The 16,893-nt window shown below is 46.0% G+C and overlaps 1 protein-coding gene across 1 annotated transcript in view; it reads left to right on the top strand.

Annotated features, from left to right (window-relative positions):
• The window catches only part of KIF13B (kinesin family member 13B), a 127,029-nt gene extending 110,563 nt beyond the window's left edge, over nt 1-16,466 (top strand). The window contains exons 38-40 of the mRNA XM_027904446.1: nt 9,847-9,909; nt 11,193-12,210; nt 14,379-16,466. Coding sequence (XP_027760247.1) covers nt 9,847-9,909; nt 11,193-12,210; nt 14,379-14,674 — 1,377 coding nt within the window. The 3' untranslated portion in view covers nt 14,675-16,466. The remainder of the gene's footprint in view (nt 1-9,846; nt 9,910-11,192; nt 12,211-14,378) is intronic.
• Nucleotides 16,467-16,893: the final 427 nt, after the last annotated feature.

Genomic DNA, 16,893 nt, shown 5'->3' with positions numbered 1-16,893 from the left:
TAAAAAAAAAAAAAAAAATCAGAATCCCACTATAAATAATATTATCTCCTTTATTTGCAAGGTTCTGGTTTATTTATAAAGGAATAGTTCTCTATAGTGTAACTCTGGAAGGTTTAACAGACTGTTGTGAAGGTAAATCTGGAGTCAGATCTTGTGTTAAAAGTTTTTGGGGGTCCTTTCTGTCCCTGCTTTCACCACCCAGGTCATTCTGCTGTCAACTTGTCTGGAGTTCTGGAGGCTCATAACTTGTTAACTTAGACCTCTCCTCACCCCTTGCCGTGCAGACAAATGTTTTAGAGAGTATTTTTCTCAAAACAAAGCAAAACAAACTCTGAAATCCTCAAAAAACCTCTTTTTTTTGTGTGGTTGAATCGAGACATTCTGTTGAATTTTTGCTACAGCTAAACTTGCTGTTACAAGAACATCCCAGGACTGCAGGAAGTTGTTTTGGCGTCATAAAAGTACAGTACATACCAAGTAAATACAGCAAAAATAAATCCACTAGCACTTGAGTATTTTTAGAAGGAACTTATTACACATGTGGCACAAATAAGAATAAGGCAGAGGTAAAATATTTGTGGTTTGAGTGGGGATTTGTTCTCTGCAGAGTAACAAAAGGAGCAAATGTTATTTATCTAATTTAATGCTTTGCATTCTCATGTCACCTTTTGCTTGGTGTTGAGACTGGAGTCATATAAACCTACTCATTTATGAAATGTAGGGAATTAAAATGAAGACAGTGGCTTTCTTTAAAGGTATTTGGGTATCAAAAGATGCAAATAGATGCTCTTTACAATTGCAGTGAGAGCCTTTCACACCTTCTTGAATTCCTACTGAATCAACGAGAGCTGAGATGAGAAATGAGGCCTAATTTCCTGTCTCTAGTCTAACCACCTGTTCCCACTCCTTTACTGTTCAAGATCAGTCTTGTCTTATTTGTCTGGAAGTCACTTTTTAAACTACAGAGACACCTCTTTAAAGAGATTTTAATTTCTGTTATGGATTGCTAAGGAAAGTCAATCAGATCGTGATCTCTACAATTTTTAACAGGAGGGAAAATGCTATAAATGCTCTGGTTTTTAAAAAAATAAAAGCTGATCTATAAAGAGGAGTGTGATGCTTTAATGCTTGGTTGCACTGGGGAGCAACCCAGGTTTTTCCATGACCACTGGATCTGTATAACATAACGAAATGGTGAAGTTATTCTCTAGTTTTGTAATAGAACAAATCAGTTGTGTTACAGATACAGTGGTTTGAGAGGTCTCTGCATATTCTTTGGAGCTCTATCAGTAAGGAAACGTGGTTTCTTTGCTCTTTGTTAGAAATCCCAGTGAGTCACTGAATATCCTGAGTTGGAAAAGACCCACAAGGATCAAAGTTCAGCTCCTGGCTCTGCACAGACTCCCCAAAATCCCGTCCTGTCCCTGAGGGTGTTGTCCAAACTCACCTTGAGCTCTGGCAGGTGCTGTGACCACTGCCCTGGGGAGCCTGTTCAGTGCCCAACCACCCTGTGGGGGAAGAATATTCCCCTCATCCCCACCTAAGGAAAGAAGAGAGAGCAAAATCTGAAGGAACTGCCCCAGAATCAGCTAAGAATTCGTGCAGCACAAAAATAAAAGAGGTGCCGTCGCGGCAGGGCCGGCTCGAAGATCGCCGATGTCCCCTCTCGTAACCTTTCTTGCTGTGCCTTTCTGATGGCCTGAGGATGCAAATGTGGGCAGAGGAATTGAGCTGGAGGTGGTGATGGATGGCTGTGGTACCTGGGGGGACGTGGGGGGGTCACTGCTGGGCAAGGCAGAGTTAACACCTCATCGCTTACCTGCCACGGCGGGGCAGCCAGCCAGGAATTCCCGGGGAACTGCAGGGAACTGTGCCACGGAGAGGACACAGAAATGAGCTTTCTGGGTCTCAGAGAATACAGAACAGGGGCATCTTGTGCTGTGGAAGGATAAAACTTCAATGCACGGTGGCAGGGGTCGTAAATGAATGGGCAAGGTGGGAGTAGGTGAGCGATAAACTACGAAAGTATAAAGGGAAGGAGAACCCAAAAGGATTTTTCCGCTTTAGCTGCAAAGGAATCTGACCCTCAGCTGGGAAGGGATGGAGTTTTCTTGCTGTAAACAACAAATTGGGAGAGGAGGGTTCAGGAATAGAAATGACAAAGCAAATGGAAGGATCTAAATCATCCTCTCCTGGCTGAAAGCTGAGATCTGGGGGGAGGTTTAGGTTGGATATCAGGGAGAAGTTTTTCACCCAGGGGGTGGTTGGGCCCTAGAACAGGATCCCCAGGGCAGTGATCACAGCCACAAACCTACCAGAACTCAAGGAGTGTTTAGACAAGTCTCTCAGGGACAGGGAGGGATTGTTGGGGTGTCCTATGCAGGGCCAGGAGCTGGACTGGATGATCCTTGTGTGTCCCATCCATCCCAGGATATTCCCTGATTCCGTGAAAAGCAAAAGAGCTGATATGTAACAACACGTTTTTGAACATAAATACCGAAAATTTAAGTGGATCCATTTTCAGCTTTCACCTGATTCATCAAACAACTACAGTGAAAGAGAATGTCCAAAGTTCTTGTCAAGCTCTCTTTTCAGTCCATGTCTTGATACATTATTTGATGGTACTTAATTATCTAATATCATTGAAACCTATTCTGGAAAGATGCTGGTGAACCATCGTGGGCTGGCTGGCTCAGATGTTAAATTAAATTTCCAGTATGTTATAGTTGAATTATCGGGGTTAGGTGACTGCCCAGCTCTGCAGAAGGCCTCAGATGTGTTTTGGTGCTCCTTGTAAGCAGGATCTTATGGCTAAGGTGATTTGAGTGCTTCTGAGCATCATTTCCAAGGGAGCAGGACTTCACCTTTCCCAGGTTTATAACCGAAGTTCATCATGAGCCAGTGACATTCCAAGTGGATGTGGTGCCAGATCTCTGATTCTGTGTGAGTAAACAAGAGATCAGTTCTGATCAGTTGTTGAGAAAATACCCTTTTTAAATTATTTTATTATTTTATTTTTATTAGTTTAGCTGCTTTTTATTTCAGTTGTGCCACTTCTCAGAGTGGCATCAACCTTGAAGCGAGTGAGCACACACGGAATCAGCTCCACAAAATGATCTTTCCTGGTGCTGTTTTTGTTTGTGGTGGTTGCTTCAGTTTCAAAAAGAAGCAGATGAAATACAAAATACCCTTTTTTTATTATTTTATTATTTTATTTTTATTAGTTTAGCTGTTTTTTTATTTCAGTTGTGCCACTTCTCAGACTGGCATCAACCTTGAAGCGAGCGAGCACACAGGGAATTACCTCCACAAAATGATCTTTCCTGGTGCTGTTTTTGTTTGTGGTGGTTGCTTCAGTTTCAAAAAAAAAAATAAAAAAGCAGAGACATTCCAGTCAAGGTGGTGGCAGTGAACAAAATTGCTGTCTTTGACCTTCTGAAGCAAGTTTAGTAACTAATCTGGAGAATAATGAACCGCAATTAATGAAATCTGCTCTCGTATTCAAGTGTGTTTCTCAGACAGCACATAAAATAATTGAAAGAACTTCCTGCTCTCTAATTAGTTAGATTGAATTAATTTGGCATAATAGGATTCTTTATGTAACTGGCAGAACGGCTTCCGATGAAGCTGTTTATGTACCTAAAAGATTGGTTTCTGATGAAGCTGTTTATATACTTTAAAGTTAGAAAATGCCTATTTTCTCCCTTATCTGATGCCTTTAAATTAATTGCCAGTAGCCTGTAAATTAAAAAAAAATAAATAATAAAAAAGCCAAATATTTAAAGCTTTTTTCATGGCTGGAATTGCTTTTTGTTTCCCAGCCTGTTCTGTAAAAAGCTCACACAGAGTGTGAGATTTAGAGCCTTCTGACCCTCACTGCTGATGGGGAGAAGTGTCCAATGCTTGTGTAAAATATGCAGGTGGATGGAGAATCAGAGCTTCACCTCTCTGGGCTTAATTGTATGATGTAGGAACTGAAGCTCCTTTTTTTTTTATTGACATGCTGAGGCTTTCCTGGTGTGCACCAAGCAGAATTCCTGGTCTTTCCCTCATGACCCCATTGATCTCCAGGAACTGCCCTGTGTAATTGCACATTACATTAAAAATGTAATTTTTAAATTCAGATTAAATCCAGCTCCTGGATTTTGACGCTGCCGTGGGCAGGAGCCACGTCCTGGGAGCAGTTTGGGGAGTGGATTTCGGTCGCCTTCGTACTCAAGAGCCGTGCTGGATGCTCAGATGCCTTTCTGTTGGCTTAAATGAGAGATCTTAAATCACAGCTCTCCTTAAAAACAGGATAAGAAACTCCTTGAATATCCATGTGCTAATGGAATTCATTTTTGTTTCGTGGTGGAGAAACGTGGTGTAGACACAAGGAGAGAGAGGGCAGCTGTCAGTTCTTTCTCTTTTCACCTTCTCACGAACAGCCACAGTAATTAATCTTAAAAACTAATGAAATGCGGTTAATGAAAAGCTTTCTAAATAGACAAAACCCCTTTTCTGGCAGTCCATTAAAAAAAAAAAAAATAACAGTTTCATGGATGGGCATGGTGCACAGTATAATTGCTAGAACTGACATTCCTTAATCAAATGTAAATAATGTGGCCTTGGAGAACCTTCTTTAACATCTTGAAGGCCTTTTTTTTTCTTTTTTTTTTTTTCTTTTTTTTTTTTTTCCCAGAGTTTCAAATAAAAACTCATTTGAGTGCTATAATCAGCATAGCTCACCAGATCCTCTGTGGCCAGCTGAGCTCATCTGTGTCCCCTTCTTGTGACTCAGTTGTTGGTGTTTTGATTTCTTTCTGAGCTCAGTTCTCGCTCTCATCCTCGTACAAATAGCTTTTAATGAGAACGAGGATGGAAAAGTGGCTCTGAAAGCTTCAAACCACTCCAGCTTCTTTAAGAACCAACTTAAAAATCGTTATGAGCTTCCCTTTTAATCTGCCAGGACCTAGAAATGAAGTAATTTAGCTGCACAGAAAATGGTACGGTTAATTTTGCATAAAATATACCAGAAATTGGGGGATTCAGAGGCCACAGGCTGAAACGTTCCACGCATGGAGGGTGGAATAAGAGGGGTTTGTTGGGGTTAATATTTGAATGTCTTCAGTATTTAAATGTCTTCAGAGAATAAAATGAACAAACACAAAAAAACCCCCATCAAACTAAACTTGTACTGGGTTCCAGATCTCCTTTTGGAAGGCAGGAGATTTTCTGTTTCAGTGCTTAATGACTTTGCCCTCAATTTTAAAATAATTTAGAGGGGAATATCGTTGGGGGAGGACCTTTTTAAAATGGATTCAGCTTTTTCTGGCTGTGCCCTATGGGATTTGGAATTCTTCCTGCATTTCTGTGGATGTCTTGTGTGCGAGTATTTTACCCAGAGTGCTCAAAACTGATTGAAATCTGTTTAATGAACTGTTAATGTCCCACTGCAGAAGTTTGCAAGAGATGCTGTTAAAACATTTATGTGATCATAAGTCAGTGTGAGGGTCCTTGAGCTCAGTCACTCCTGTCTGTGGGTGGGAAAGCGCAGAAAAAAGCAGTGGAAGTTTTGGATAATCAATCCCCTTTTAGGATTGCATCAGCTGAAACCTTGGCTAAACCACTCCTGGAGCTCGGAGGATAATTGTTGGATGCTCTGCCCTGATCTGTTCTGTCACTGCCACTGAACTTTGTCCACAGTGGGTGTTAACACTGAAGGATTTCCATCCAGTGACAGGAAATCAAAGCCTTTGTACTGAAGTCATCAGTCACCATTGCCAGAGGTGTTCTACAAAATGTTTAATGGCATAGAAATACCAAATGTGTTTTTTTCTGAGCTCTTAGAAGAGGGGGTCCATTATAGATATGTAAAAATTTTATGAGGAAGAATTCATTCAGGATTAATTTTGGTGCCTCTGTAAGTGGGGTGAGATGCACAATTGCTTTTCCTGTTCAAGCTCAGCAAGAGAGGCCAGGTTGGTCTCTCTTTTGGTCACCTCAAAGGATGTGCAAAGTGACCTCTCATGTGACCAGAAAATGTGCATTCCTAGAAATCAAATGGAATCCAAATCATCATGGGATGGTTTGGGTTTGAAGGGACCTTAAAGCTCATCTCATTCCACCCCCTACCATGGGCAGGGACACCTTCCACCATCCTAAGTTGCTCCAAGCCCCGTCCAGCCTGGCCTTGGACACTTCCAGGGATCCAGGGGTAGCCACAGCTTCTCTGGGAATTCCAACCCAGCCCCTCCTCACCCTCACAGTCAGGAATTCCTTCCCAATCTCCCATCTCTCTGTGCCCTCTGGCAGTGGGAAGCCATTCCCTGTGTCCTGTCCCTCCATCCCTTGTCCCCAGTCCCTCTCCAGCTCTCCTGGAGCCCCTTTAGGCTCTGGAAGGGGCTTCAAGGCTTCAAGGATCCTTCACCTGGATCCTTCTCTTCTCCAGGTGAACCCCCCCAGCTCTCCCAGCCTGGCTCCAGAGCAGAGGGGCTCCAGCCCTGGCAGCATCTCCGTGGCCTCCTCTGGACTCTCTCCAGCAGCTCCACGTCCTTGTGCTGTTGTTCCCCAGGGCTGGAGGCAGCTCTGCAGGTGGGGTCTCACCTAAGGGGGCAGAGGGGCAGAATCCCCCCCTCCCCTGCTGCCCAGGCTGTGGGATCAGCCCAGGACATGGAGGGTTTTGGAGCTGCCAGCTGAGCTCCTTTATATCCTCATAAACTCACTTGAGCTCTGAGGAAAAAGCCAATTTTTGTTCTGCAAAGATTCAAAGGTGCTTTAAAGTGAATTGCTTTCATGTTCCCTCTTACTCTGTGTTTTGTCAGCTTGGTTGAGGAAATTGTGCCAAAAATTATCACTGTAAAAGGGTCATGTTTTGCCAATGGATAAATATATATGTCTAGTTTAGCAGGCACTATCTACAAACATTTAATGATAGAATTTGGCTCTCGATTCTGAATTATTTTTCATCCAGTAATGCCTTCACAGAAAGTCAAACACTTTGTTTTCAGCCTTCCCAGCAAGAAACTTCATCCCCCAGATCTGGTTGGGTGCTCTTGCTGCCCCACTGAGGGTGTTTCTGCCCATCTGCTTCTTGTCAACACCGAGGTTGGGCAAGTGCCACTTCTCATAATTGCTTTTTCCTCCGTGTTTTTCTAAACATTGCTTGGCAAAGTTACTGTAGTTTGGAGATTTGTCATCCTTTCAGGAGGAGAACTTGATGGGGAGTGATTAAAGAGTGGTGGTTTTCTCTCTTTTGCTGTTTGATACCAACTGGAGTTTTAAATTTTTTTGGTGGATTTGCAGGCTGTAAGATTGAGGGGGGGTTTGAGAGATAAAAAACCCCAAACAAACACTTTTCCTCCGTTTATTTGTTTCAGAGGGAGAAATGGAAATCAAAGGAACAGAGAAATAGCTTTAAATACTTTTTCCTATTCCAGTTCTGAGTGCTTATCTCTGGATAATAATGCTGGAGCTTGGAGCAGGCCCTGGAGAGGGCACATTTACTGGGAGAAGATGGGAGAAAAAGAGCAAGTTGTGGTGCCAGTGGGAGAGCCTGGAGCTGGCTGGAGCTCCTGGTGCCTGTGTCAGGTCACACACAGTGATGTGGAAACAAAAACAGACTCTGCTTTCCCTTTGCCCACCCTTTCTGAGCTGCCAAAGTGCTGTTTTTAGCACTGGGAGGTTATTTAACCAGGATAATTTGAATTCAAGGGCCTTGGCTCCTCACTGGGATTCAGCCAGAGGTTTAAAGTGTTGTGTCAGTGCCTGCCCAGGGATTAGCCCTAAAACCTTGTGACTATGGATATTTTTGACATTAAAAGGTGATATTTAATAACACTCCCAAGATGGACCAACCCGTGGCTCAAAGGTGGGTGGAAGAGGGGAGAATAAGTGCTCTGCCAAATACTCTGCTCCCCTTAACGCCCTGATAAATCTCTCTTAAACCAAAATTTGCAATCTCCAAGGGAGATTGCCTCTCCTCTCTGGTCTTCGTTCAAGTGAAAGACTTGGCTCTTACAATAATCAAGTTGTCCTCGTGTGTCTGAGTTTCTACTTAGGATGAGTCTGAGCACCTGCACCCTTCTTTGCTCTAAACTATCTCTGGGCTTGGTCACAGGTCAGCCCCACAGTGGTTTTCAGGTCAATTCTTTTGTCTTTTAGAAGATTGACACCTCATTCCAAAGGAAGGTGAAGTTCTGGAGAACGAGGTGTGTGAACACCCCTGGGTTATGAGCCCCAAAAAGTGTGTTTATTTGATGATTCAAGTCCCCATCTGCTTTTTGGAGCCCCAGGTCCTGTCCCAGTGAGGACCTCAAAATGCTCTCGTACCTTGTGCACCCAAAATCGAGCCAAGTTTCCTCTGAATCCAGTTTTGGTGGTGAACTTTCATTTAGCAGGTTTAATGACAGGCAAACCCCTTCCCTCCTTTCTTTTATTGAAATGAAGCTTTTATGCCTAATTAAAAAAAAAAAAAAATTTGGTTGGATCCACTGCGACCCTGTTGGGATTTTGTCCACCTTTTGTCTTTTTATCTTTTGCCATGTTTTATTTTAATGCCTGGCAATCTCTGTATAAATAATAGCTGGGTTTTTTTTATCCCACATTTATTTCTCTTGGGGATAAGATTAGTCAGGTTCCTGCTTTACTGCACTTAAAGGGATGCAAGAGAAGATTCCTTACTCTTCAGCTGGAAGGTTTTGGTTCTTTAAACAGATCGTTGAATTCTGGAAATCACTTGTCTGGGAGATGGCACTGCCTGTGTATTTGTGGAGAAGGAGTTCTTGAGTCACTTGGAGAGAAGAGAGTAAAAGCAAACTGCTCCCAGGTTGTCTAATATGTCTCCCTTAAAGAGCTCTGTCCCTGAAAGTGAGCTTGCACTTGCAGGATGTTATTTAACAGCGCTAGAGAGATGTTTCTGCCTCTTTCTTCTTCCTCCTTTTCTTCCTGCTTCCCTTTCCCAAGGTTCTCTCTCCATTGCACTGGTGTCCCTTTCCCTCCTGTGTCACGACAGCCCGAGTTGGCAGCCTCAGATTTACAACGTGTCCCATTGTGCTCTTCTAGTCTTAGCAGGGTGATTATTTCAGATCTTGAACACGAAAACCTGAGTAAGGAGCAAGTGAGGGACATTCCTTGTCAGTGCCTTCCTATCAAAAAGCCTGTGCTGTGAAAGACAAAGATGCTGTTGCAGTGTTTGATGGACTAAAGCTGAGGATGTCACTGCCAGACCAGGGTCACCTCAGCTCTCTCTGTCGTCTGGTTGCTCAGGGATCTGCCTTTGAGCAACTGCATGAAAGAAAACTTTGTCCACTGTGGATTTGTCCTTGTAGGTGTTTGTGTGTTACAGTTCAGGGATGCTTTGGTGAAGGATTTTACCTTTTCAGAGTGCGTCACCAGAATGCAATAAAATAGTTGTAGAATCATGGAACAGTTTGGGTTGGAAGGGACCTTAAAGATCATCTAATTCCAACCCCCTGCCATGGGCAGGGACACCTTCCACTAGCCCAGGTTGCTCCAAGCCCCATCCAGCCTGGCCTTGGACACTTCCAGGGATCCAGGGGCAGCCACAGCTTCTCTGGGCAACCTGTGCCAGGGCCTCCCCACCCTCAGGGGGAACAATTTCATCCCAATATCCCATCTTTTAGCTTAAAATGTTCCCTCTACCCGTGTAAAAATTCCCTCTCCCTCTATTTTTGTGAACTCCCTTTTCAATACTGAAAGTCTGGTTTAGTGCTCCATCATCTCATGACAAAGGTTTACTTACGTTTCCAAAATTTCAAATACATACAGTACAAAGCTTTAATGTTCACCGCTTTGCCAATATTGAATCCTTTAATTGAATGATTCTCTTTGTTTTCCTTCCCACAGGCTGTGCCACGAATTATGGTTCAGGCAGCCAGTGTGGATGCCAGTGCTGCCAGGATAAGACAGGTAAGCACATCCCAGGATGTGGTGAGGGAATCTGTGCATTCACCTGTCAGAAGTGGAAAAAGCAACTCCTGCATCAGCTGCTTCAAACCTGTTGCACTTCTGCTGTTGCCTCACGGTGAGACAGTGAAATGCAGCGAGTGTTGCTGAATTTTCTTAGGTCCTGTTAAAATCTCCCCTTCTATTCTTGGTTACACTTTTGTATTTGAAAGAATTAGCAGTTAAGTAACTAAAATTTAACTGCTTTGCTGCTTTAAAAGCTAAATTTCTAGGCACTCTGACAGTGTCCATAAACAGAACGTTTTTGTTATTCTGGGTCCACGTGGATACCACCCTGTCCATAGAAGAGCTAAAAATGTCTTTAATCTGCAGGAATATTTTCTAAAAAGCCCCTTTCTGTCTTACATTTCACTTAGCAATAGCAAGCCTTTGGCTCTGAAATTCCTGTAATCCAATCAAATCCCTCTTTCTCCGAACGCCGCTTACCCTTCCCGTGGAAAAGGCACTTGAGAATAAGAGGAAAATCCTGTAGTTTGGGACACTTCACCACTATAAAAATCACAATATTTTGAATAATAAACAATAATGTCCACCTGAGACAGGATGTGTCCAAATTTGCCATCCTCCAACCTCTCCTTTATCCCCCCTTCGGTCTCCTCCCTCCCTCCCTGCCTCCCTCCCAAAGAGATTTAGAGACATCCCAATCTTTTAGAGTACATGTGCTGGCAAAAGATATTGATCCATCAGATTTAGTAAACTTTACAGCCAAGAAATACATCACCGAAATGGGCTGTTAATCTCATGAGGGGCAGTTAATTTCATCCTCTGGAAGCGCCTGGTGCCGGCAGCACTGAGGTGGGAATGGCGTTTGGAAACAGGGACGTAAATGACAGTTTAGGTGGAGAGAGGTGATTTATCAATCCGCAGAATTAAGCCAAATAACTGTGAGAGACTTATAGATCATGGCTGGTTCCCATTCCATATAAATCCTGCCGTTCAAACAGCAAATGACCATTCCTGTAATATAAATAATTTCTCAGTAAATATTGGGGGGGCGTATTTCTTGGGTTTGACACTTTTTGTTATTGATGGGAGGAACGGAGCTGACAACCCTCCCAGGTTTGCAGAGCTGACTTGGGATCAGCTTCCATCTTCTGCAGGTTGCAGCTGCACGGGGATTTAGACAAGCTGAAGGCCTTGGGACTTCCCAGAGGTCTTGTATGTGTGCCTTTAGCCCTGATATCTCGGATAGCAGAGCCCCACCTTCCCCGTGCTCTTTGTTTCAGATGAACCAAGAGGAAGTAGGGAAGCAGCCATTCCAAACCACGGTGCAGACACCCGAGGTGGACAAGAGCCCGGAAAAGACACCCAAAGTGCCTTTGCAGCAGCCCACGGGAGATTCCCAAGCACAAGACTCCCAGGAGGGGCCTCCAAGCCCTCTGAGTGAAGCCTCCAGTGGGTACTTCTCCCACAGTGTCTCCACAGCCACCCTCTCGGAGGCCCTCGCAGCGGGAAGTGACGCTGGGGCTCAGCCAGGGGGGCAAACCCCTGCAGGGAGCGACTTCCCGGCTCCCGCGGCGGCCCAGGTGTCCTCTGACATTCCAGGGCACTCAGACAATGCTTCCGAGAGCTGTCTTGGCACAAAGAGGGAGAGCCCACCCACCTTCAGCCTTCAAAGTGCTCACCCAAGACCCAGAGACGGCCCTGAGGTGAACGGAAACGATTTGAAATCAAAATCTTGCACATCTCCTGGGACTCCGAGCGAGCAGGGACACGACGCCTCTGCAGCCACCGATGCAAAACCCTTTCTCTCTACCTCCGCTCCAAAGAAGGAGTCGATATCCAAACAGTCAGTGGAGTCAGCAGGACAAGCCAGGAAAAAAGAAATGGCTTCTGGGGCTGCAGAACTGGGGTTTCCCAAGCCACAGGTTCATCCCGACCAGTTGTCCCAGCCTGGCACTGCAGCCTCCCCCTTCAAAATCCAGAAGGTCAAGACGTCGGAGCTGAAGTCCTTCACAAGCATGTTGGGATCAGACCCCACGTGTTCCCTACACGCAGAAGAGCAGCAAGGAGGAGGAAGGAGCACGTCCACTGCCCGTGGACTAAACCACAACGGATCAGAGGCAGAAGAGGAAAAGCTGGAGGTGATTTCCGACTCCGAAGACGCCAACGAAATTCCCGAGTGGCTGAAGGAGGGAGAATATGTCACAGTTGGCACCAACAAGACGGGCGTTGTTAGATATGTTGGGCCCACAGACTTCCAGGAGGGAACGTGGGTCGGTGTCGAACTGGATTTGCCTTCAGGTAAAATGTTTTTCTGGAGCAGGTGGGAAGCAGCTGGTGTGTCCGTGCTGGAATGCTTGTCCCAGGGCTGCTTTTTCTTGGGTGTGGGGGGGTTCATTACCCATTGCTGGGGGGGATTTTGAGAAGGGAAATATAAAAGACCTTCCCTGCTGTAACCTTCTTCCAAACCAGCTCTCACTCCCAACGTCCTCATCGTCCCTTCCGACCCAAACCATTCCATGATTCACTACCCTCACCGTCCCTTTTCAGTCATTTCTGTGGCTTCTTGCAGTGGAAGTGGATTGCTTTTCCATGCAGTTTGGGAAGTAACAGCTGCAGGAGACAGGCCTTGTGCCCATGAAATTCCCTTCTGGGCATCTGCTCTGGGGATGACGGTGTCCAAAGCACAGCAGGAGTTGAGGGATTTGACTGAGCAAAGGGACTTTTAGGCTAAATAAGTTGCAAAGTCTCTTAATAGGTATTAAGAGATAATGGGTCTCTTAATAAGCTATTTTAAAATAAGCTGTGAAATTGCAGAAGACTATTTCTGTGTGTGTATATATATATTTTGATATATATAAATATATATATATATATACACATCCACACGTGGGAAAACCAGTGGGAAATAATCATGCACTCCCTACCAGATCGTGCAGGTAATTTAAGGTTTCTTTCACCTTCTCACTTATCATCCCTGTCCAACTCTTACCTGTGCAACTGTGGAATTTCCAGATTTTAGGCTGTAATACATGATTTTTGGAAACCAGGGTGCAGTTCCTGGGGAGGCTGTTGCTGTTCCTATGTGCTGTTGTGGGAAAAGTGCCTCCAGCACGAGAGCAAAGGGAGATGGTGGCTGGGATTTGATTTCTACTGGAGCCCCAGGCTTCCCAACCCCTTTCCTCTGCAGCTTCCTGTCTGCTTTCCAGGGACTTGTTTTTCTCCAGGAGCAGGCAGGGTTTGGGGAAGGCAGTGGAAAATCCAAGAGACAGGCAGCAGCTACGCCTGCCTTTGGTAGCGAGGAAGTTTGGGTTGCCCAGGGCACGTAAAGCTCCTTATTTCAATCCTTTTAGCCAGGCTGCAGCATTCCCAGTCTGCAGTGCAGCTCTGTTTGGTGAATCAGCACATCCCAGGGTGCCCAAGGCTGCACCTTTCCCTGGGATGGGAGCTGTGCACCCAGATAAACACCCTGTCCAGGATCCAGAGCTCCCAGGAAAGGAGCAGTTATCTTCCCTGTGCACGGTGTGCTCATCAAAGCCAAACTGGGCCGTGTGTTTCCAGCTGCTTTCAGGAAACCCTCTGGAGTTTGCCATCCTGGAAAGCAAACTGGAACTCTGATCCCTTTGAAAGCTCTAGTCCTGTTTCTCAGTCCTGAATTTGTACGTTATTTAAATATATATATATATATATTTACAGATTTATTTCAATTTTGCAAGGTCACCTTCCCTGCCTTTCAGGCTGCTCCAACCCACTGTGCTAATTCCATTTGTACATCCCAGTAACCATCAGCTTCCATGGAAGAGTCGTGAGATTGTTGGCCTGTTGAGAACTCAACTGCTGATGTTACTGGATTTTTATTCCCCCCCTGCCTTGTGTTTCCACGAGGATTAAGACCCTGATTTGTTGGAGCTTAAATGGCTTCTGGCACATCTGCAGCTTCGCTTGGGGAATATGGTCACAAATCTGGTCTCTTTGTCACACAGCAAACTGGGAGAGAAGTCCAAGTCCTGGCCACATGAGGGTACATCCAATGTGGTGATGGTGGTATAGAAAGAAGGAAACACCCCTAAAAGAAATGGGGTGACTTCACGTCATTTAAAGAGCTGTTGGATTTTTTTTCCCATTCTCTTTACAGACGGGAGTGGTCTCTGTCCTGACGTGTATTTTTAGGGAGGAGCTGTTTATCCTCTGAGCATTTTCTCCTTTGCCTCCTTCTCCCAGCTAGCACCACTCACGCTGAATAAACCCCATTTTGGAGGGAAAAATCCTTCCCTGTGAGGGTGGTGAGGGGTTGGGATGGAATTCCCAGAGAAGCTGTGGCCGCCCCATCCCTGGGAGTGTCCAAGGCCAGGCTGGACAGGGCTTGGAGCAACCCGGGCTAGTGGGAGGTGTCGGGGTTGGAACGAGATGATGTTTTAGGTCCCTTCCAAGCCGAACCATTCCACGATTCTCTGGTTGTCTTGCCGCAGGGAAGAACGATGGCTCCATCGGAGGGAAGCAGTACTTCAGGTGCAACCCAGGGTACGGATTGCTGGTGAAACCAGGTCGAGTCAGAAGGGCGGTGGGCGCGACGCGCCGGCGGAGCACCGGGCCGAGGCTGCAGGGAGGAGCCGCCGCCGAGAACAGGCGGAGCGGCAACTTCTCTGGCTCAGCCTCCAACCTGGCCTCCCTCACAGCCCTGGCCAAGGCAGAGGGAGGATCCACCACCCTGCGGCTGGAGAAGAGCCAGAAGAACGCGGAGAACAGGAAATCCTGGGCAAACTGAGGCAGCCCAGCCCAGCCCAGCGCGGCAAAGGCCGCAAGGCGCGGCCGGCGGGGCCGGCGGCTCCGGGAAGAGAAACCGACCCATCCGAACTCCCAGAGGGTGGCAAACACTAATGAAGGGTTTCTTCTCTCTGCTTTGGGTGATTGACATGATAATTCCTTGCCTTGTCGCGGTGCTGGATCTCCATCCTTCGTTTCCTGTTACAAATCGTGGCGCTCCGGTGGGGGTTCGTGACCGACGGCAGCCGGTGGCGGTGGGTGGGTGTGACCTCCTTCTCTTCCAGCTTCCAGAGGTAAATCCTTCAGATCACGGCGTGGCTTCCCAGCAGCTACAAAATACTCCCCTGGGTGTACAGGGGATTCTAAAAAGCTTCCCCAAAACAACAGTTCTTTTCCAGTTCCGTAAGAGCTGCGTCTGTGTGGCAGAATCCACGGGGAAGGGGGGAAGGTGGGATGATTCCAGACAGGCAGGGAAGTGAACAGGGAAATAAAGAGCCCCTAAACCCCCTTCATTTTAAACAGCCTATGGGTTTTGTGAGTGGAACTAGTGCCTGTGTGGGTTACTGTCCCACTGTCCTGCTCTCCTGTGGAAGCCAGCACAGTTTGGTGGGAATGGGAGAAGGTCTGTGACGTGCTCTGTAATATTTTTGATCCATTTAATGTGCACTCCCACCATGACAGGATCCCCTCTCACTTTTCCCAGAGTGGCAGGACCGTCCCCTTGGTTCTTCCCAGTGGGCCAAGAGGATTTTTGCAGAGATATCAGCACTCAGGTGCTTCCGTGTTCCCACCCAACCTTTGGAGACCCTTGGAATTTTACCAGTTAAGCAAAGCAGGGGGTCTCTGTCCTCATAACAGGATTAATCCAATCTATTTATTTTTATTTATTCTTTTAAAACACAAAATGTTTGCGCTTTACAATCATCCGCAGGGGAGGCTCTCCCAGCACCATCCCGAGCGCCGATCCAAAGAGGAGGTGCCTCCGTCGCCAGCTCATCCCCAAAACCCCAGCTCCCTCTTTGAAGTGGGAACTTTTGGGCTGGCTTTTTTATAAAACTTGATTTTATTTGTGGTAACTGTGGCTGGTTTTTAACTGCCTGTGGGCACAGATGACCTGTGTGCCCGTAGGTGTGTCCATACGTGTGCACGGATCGCTCGTTTTTTAACAAATCATGGAAAAGCCACAGATTTTTCTGTTCTGAGCTGTTTGTGTCTTGTTTAGTAATCCTGGGGGGACTGGACAGCTTGAGCAATAGATGTTTTAGCTACGTGGGGACCATTTAGGACTTTAAATCAATGATTAAACTTTAATATCGATCCAGCCGCTGCCTGTGGGTATCCAAGTGCCTTAAACCATCTGGTTCCGAGGTCCAAGGGAAAGCTAACATTGTCATCAGAGGAGATAGGGATGCTCAGAGAAGGAGCTAATTATGCTGATTTACTGTAATTAATATCATTTATGCAGAAGGAATAAAATTAAAATAGAAACTAATCTGTAGCCGAAATAAGCGGGCTGGGTTCCGACGCAGCCTGCATAGGACTTCCAGGGATTCGTGTATCCTTCCAGCTTGGTGTAACTACTTTTCAGTGTTTCCTAAATTTTCCTCAAGAAATCTTAATATAAAATGTACAGAGCAGCTTTGAAAGATATTTTTAGTGTACAGTTTTCCCCCTCCTTTCCTTTTGCACGAAGCTCCTGTGCATCCAAGCCCGCGACGGGAGGAATTTGGGAGTGAAGAATTCAGATGCTCAAATCCCGGGTTTTAACATTAAAACCGGTTTTGTAAACGCAACCCTGGGGTCTGAGGAGTCTTGCTGGCGAGAGACCACCCTCTAGTGAATTCAATGCCTCTTAAACACTGCCTGGTCAGTTCTCTGAACTCCCCCCTGACCATGTTTCTGATGCACTTTTTGTTCCGATGGGCTGCAGGAAGTAGCTGATGTGAAACAGCCCCTCCCCCCTGTAGTTGTGTGGTTTTAGTCTCAGCATTTCAGTTACTGGATTTAGGGGCGTTTTTAAAATTCCTCCTGGCGGCCCCTTTGGGGGAAGGCATGAAGGGAAGAACCTGCCCAAGTCCTTTTGAAGCCTCTCCTCTTGCGCCGCCGTCTGTGAAAGCAGGAGTTCCGTGGGACCCATGGAAAGGTGTCCAGGTTGCAGGAGGGAAGGGCTCGAGCAAAGGCAGCTGGGTTAATATTTCACTGGGTTTGCTGCCCGCTATA

This window comes from Empidonax traillii, unplaced genomic scaffold, assembly GCF_003031625.1.
Source record: "Empidonax traillii isolate 1590-97213 ecotype Southwest subspecies unplaced genomic scaffold, ASM303162v1 scaffold1060:size1239554, whole genome shotgun sequence".
NCBI lineage: Eukaryota > Metazoa > Chordata > Aves > Passeriformes > Tyrannidae > Empidonax > Empidonax traillii.
This window is presented reverse-complemented; position numbering and strand designations above follow the sequence as displayed.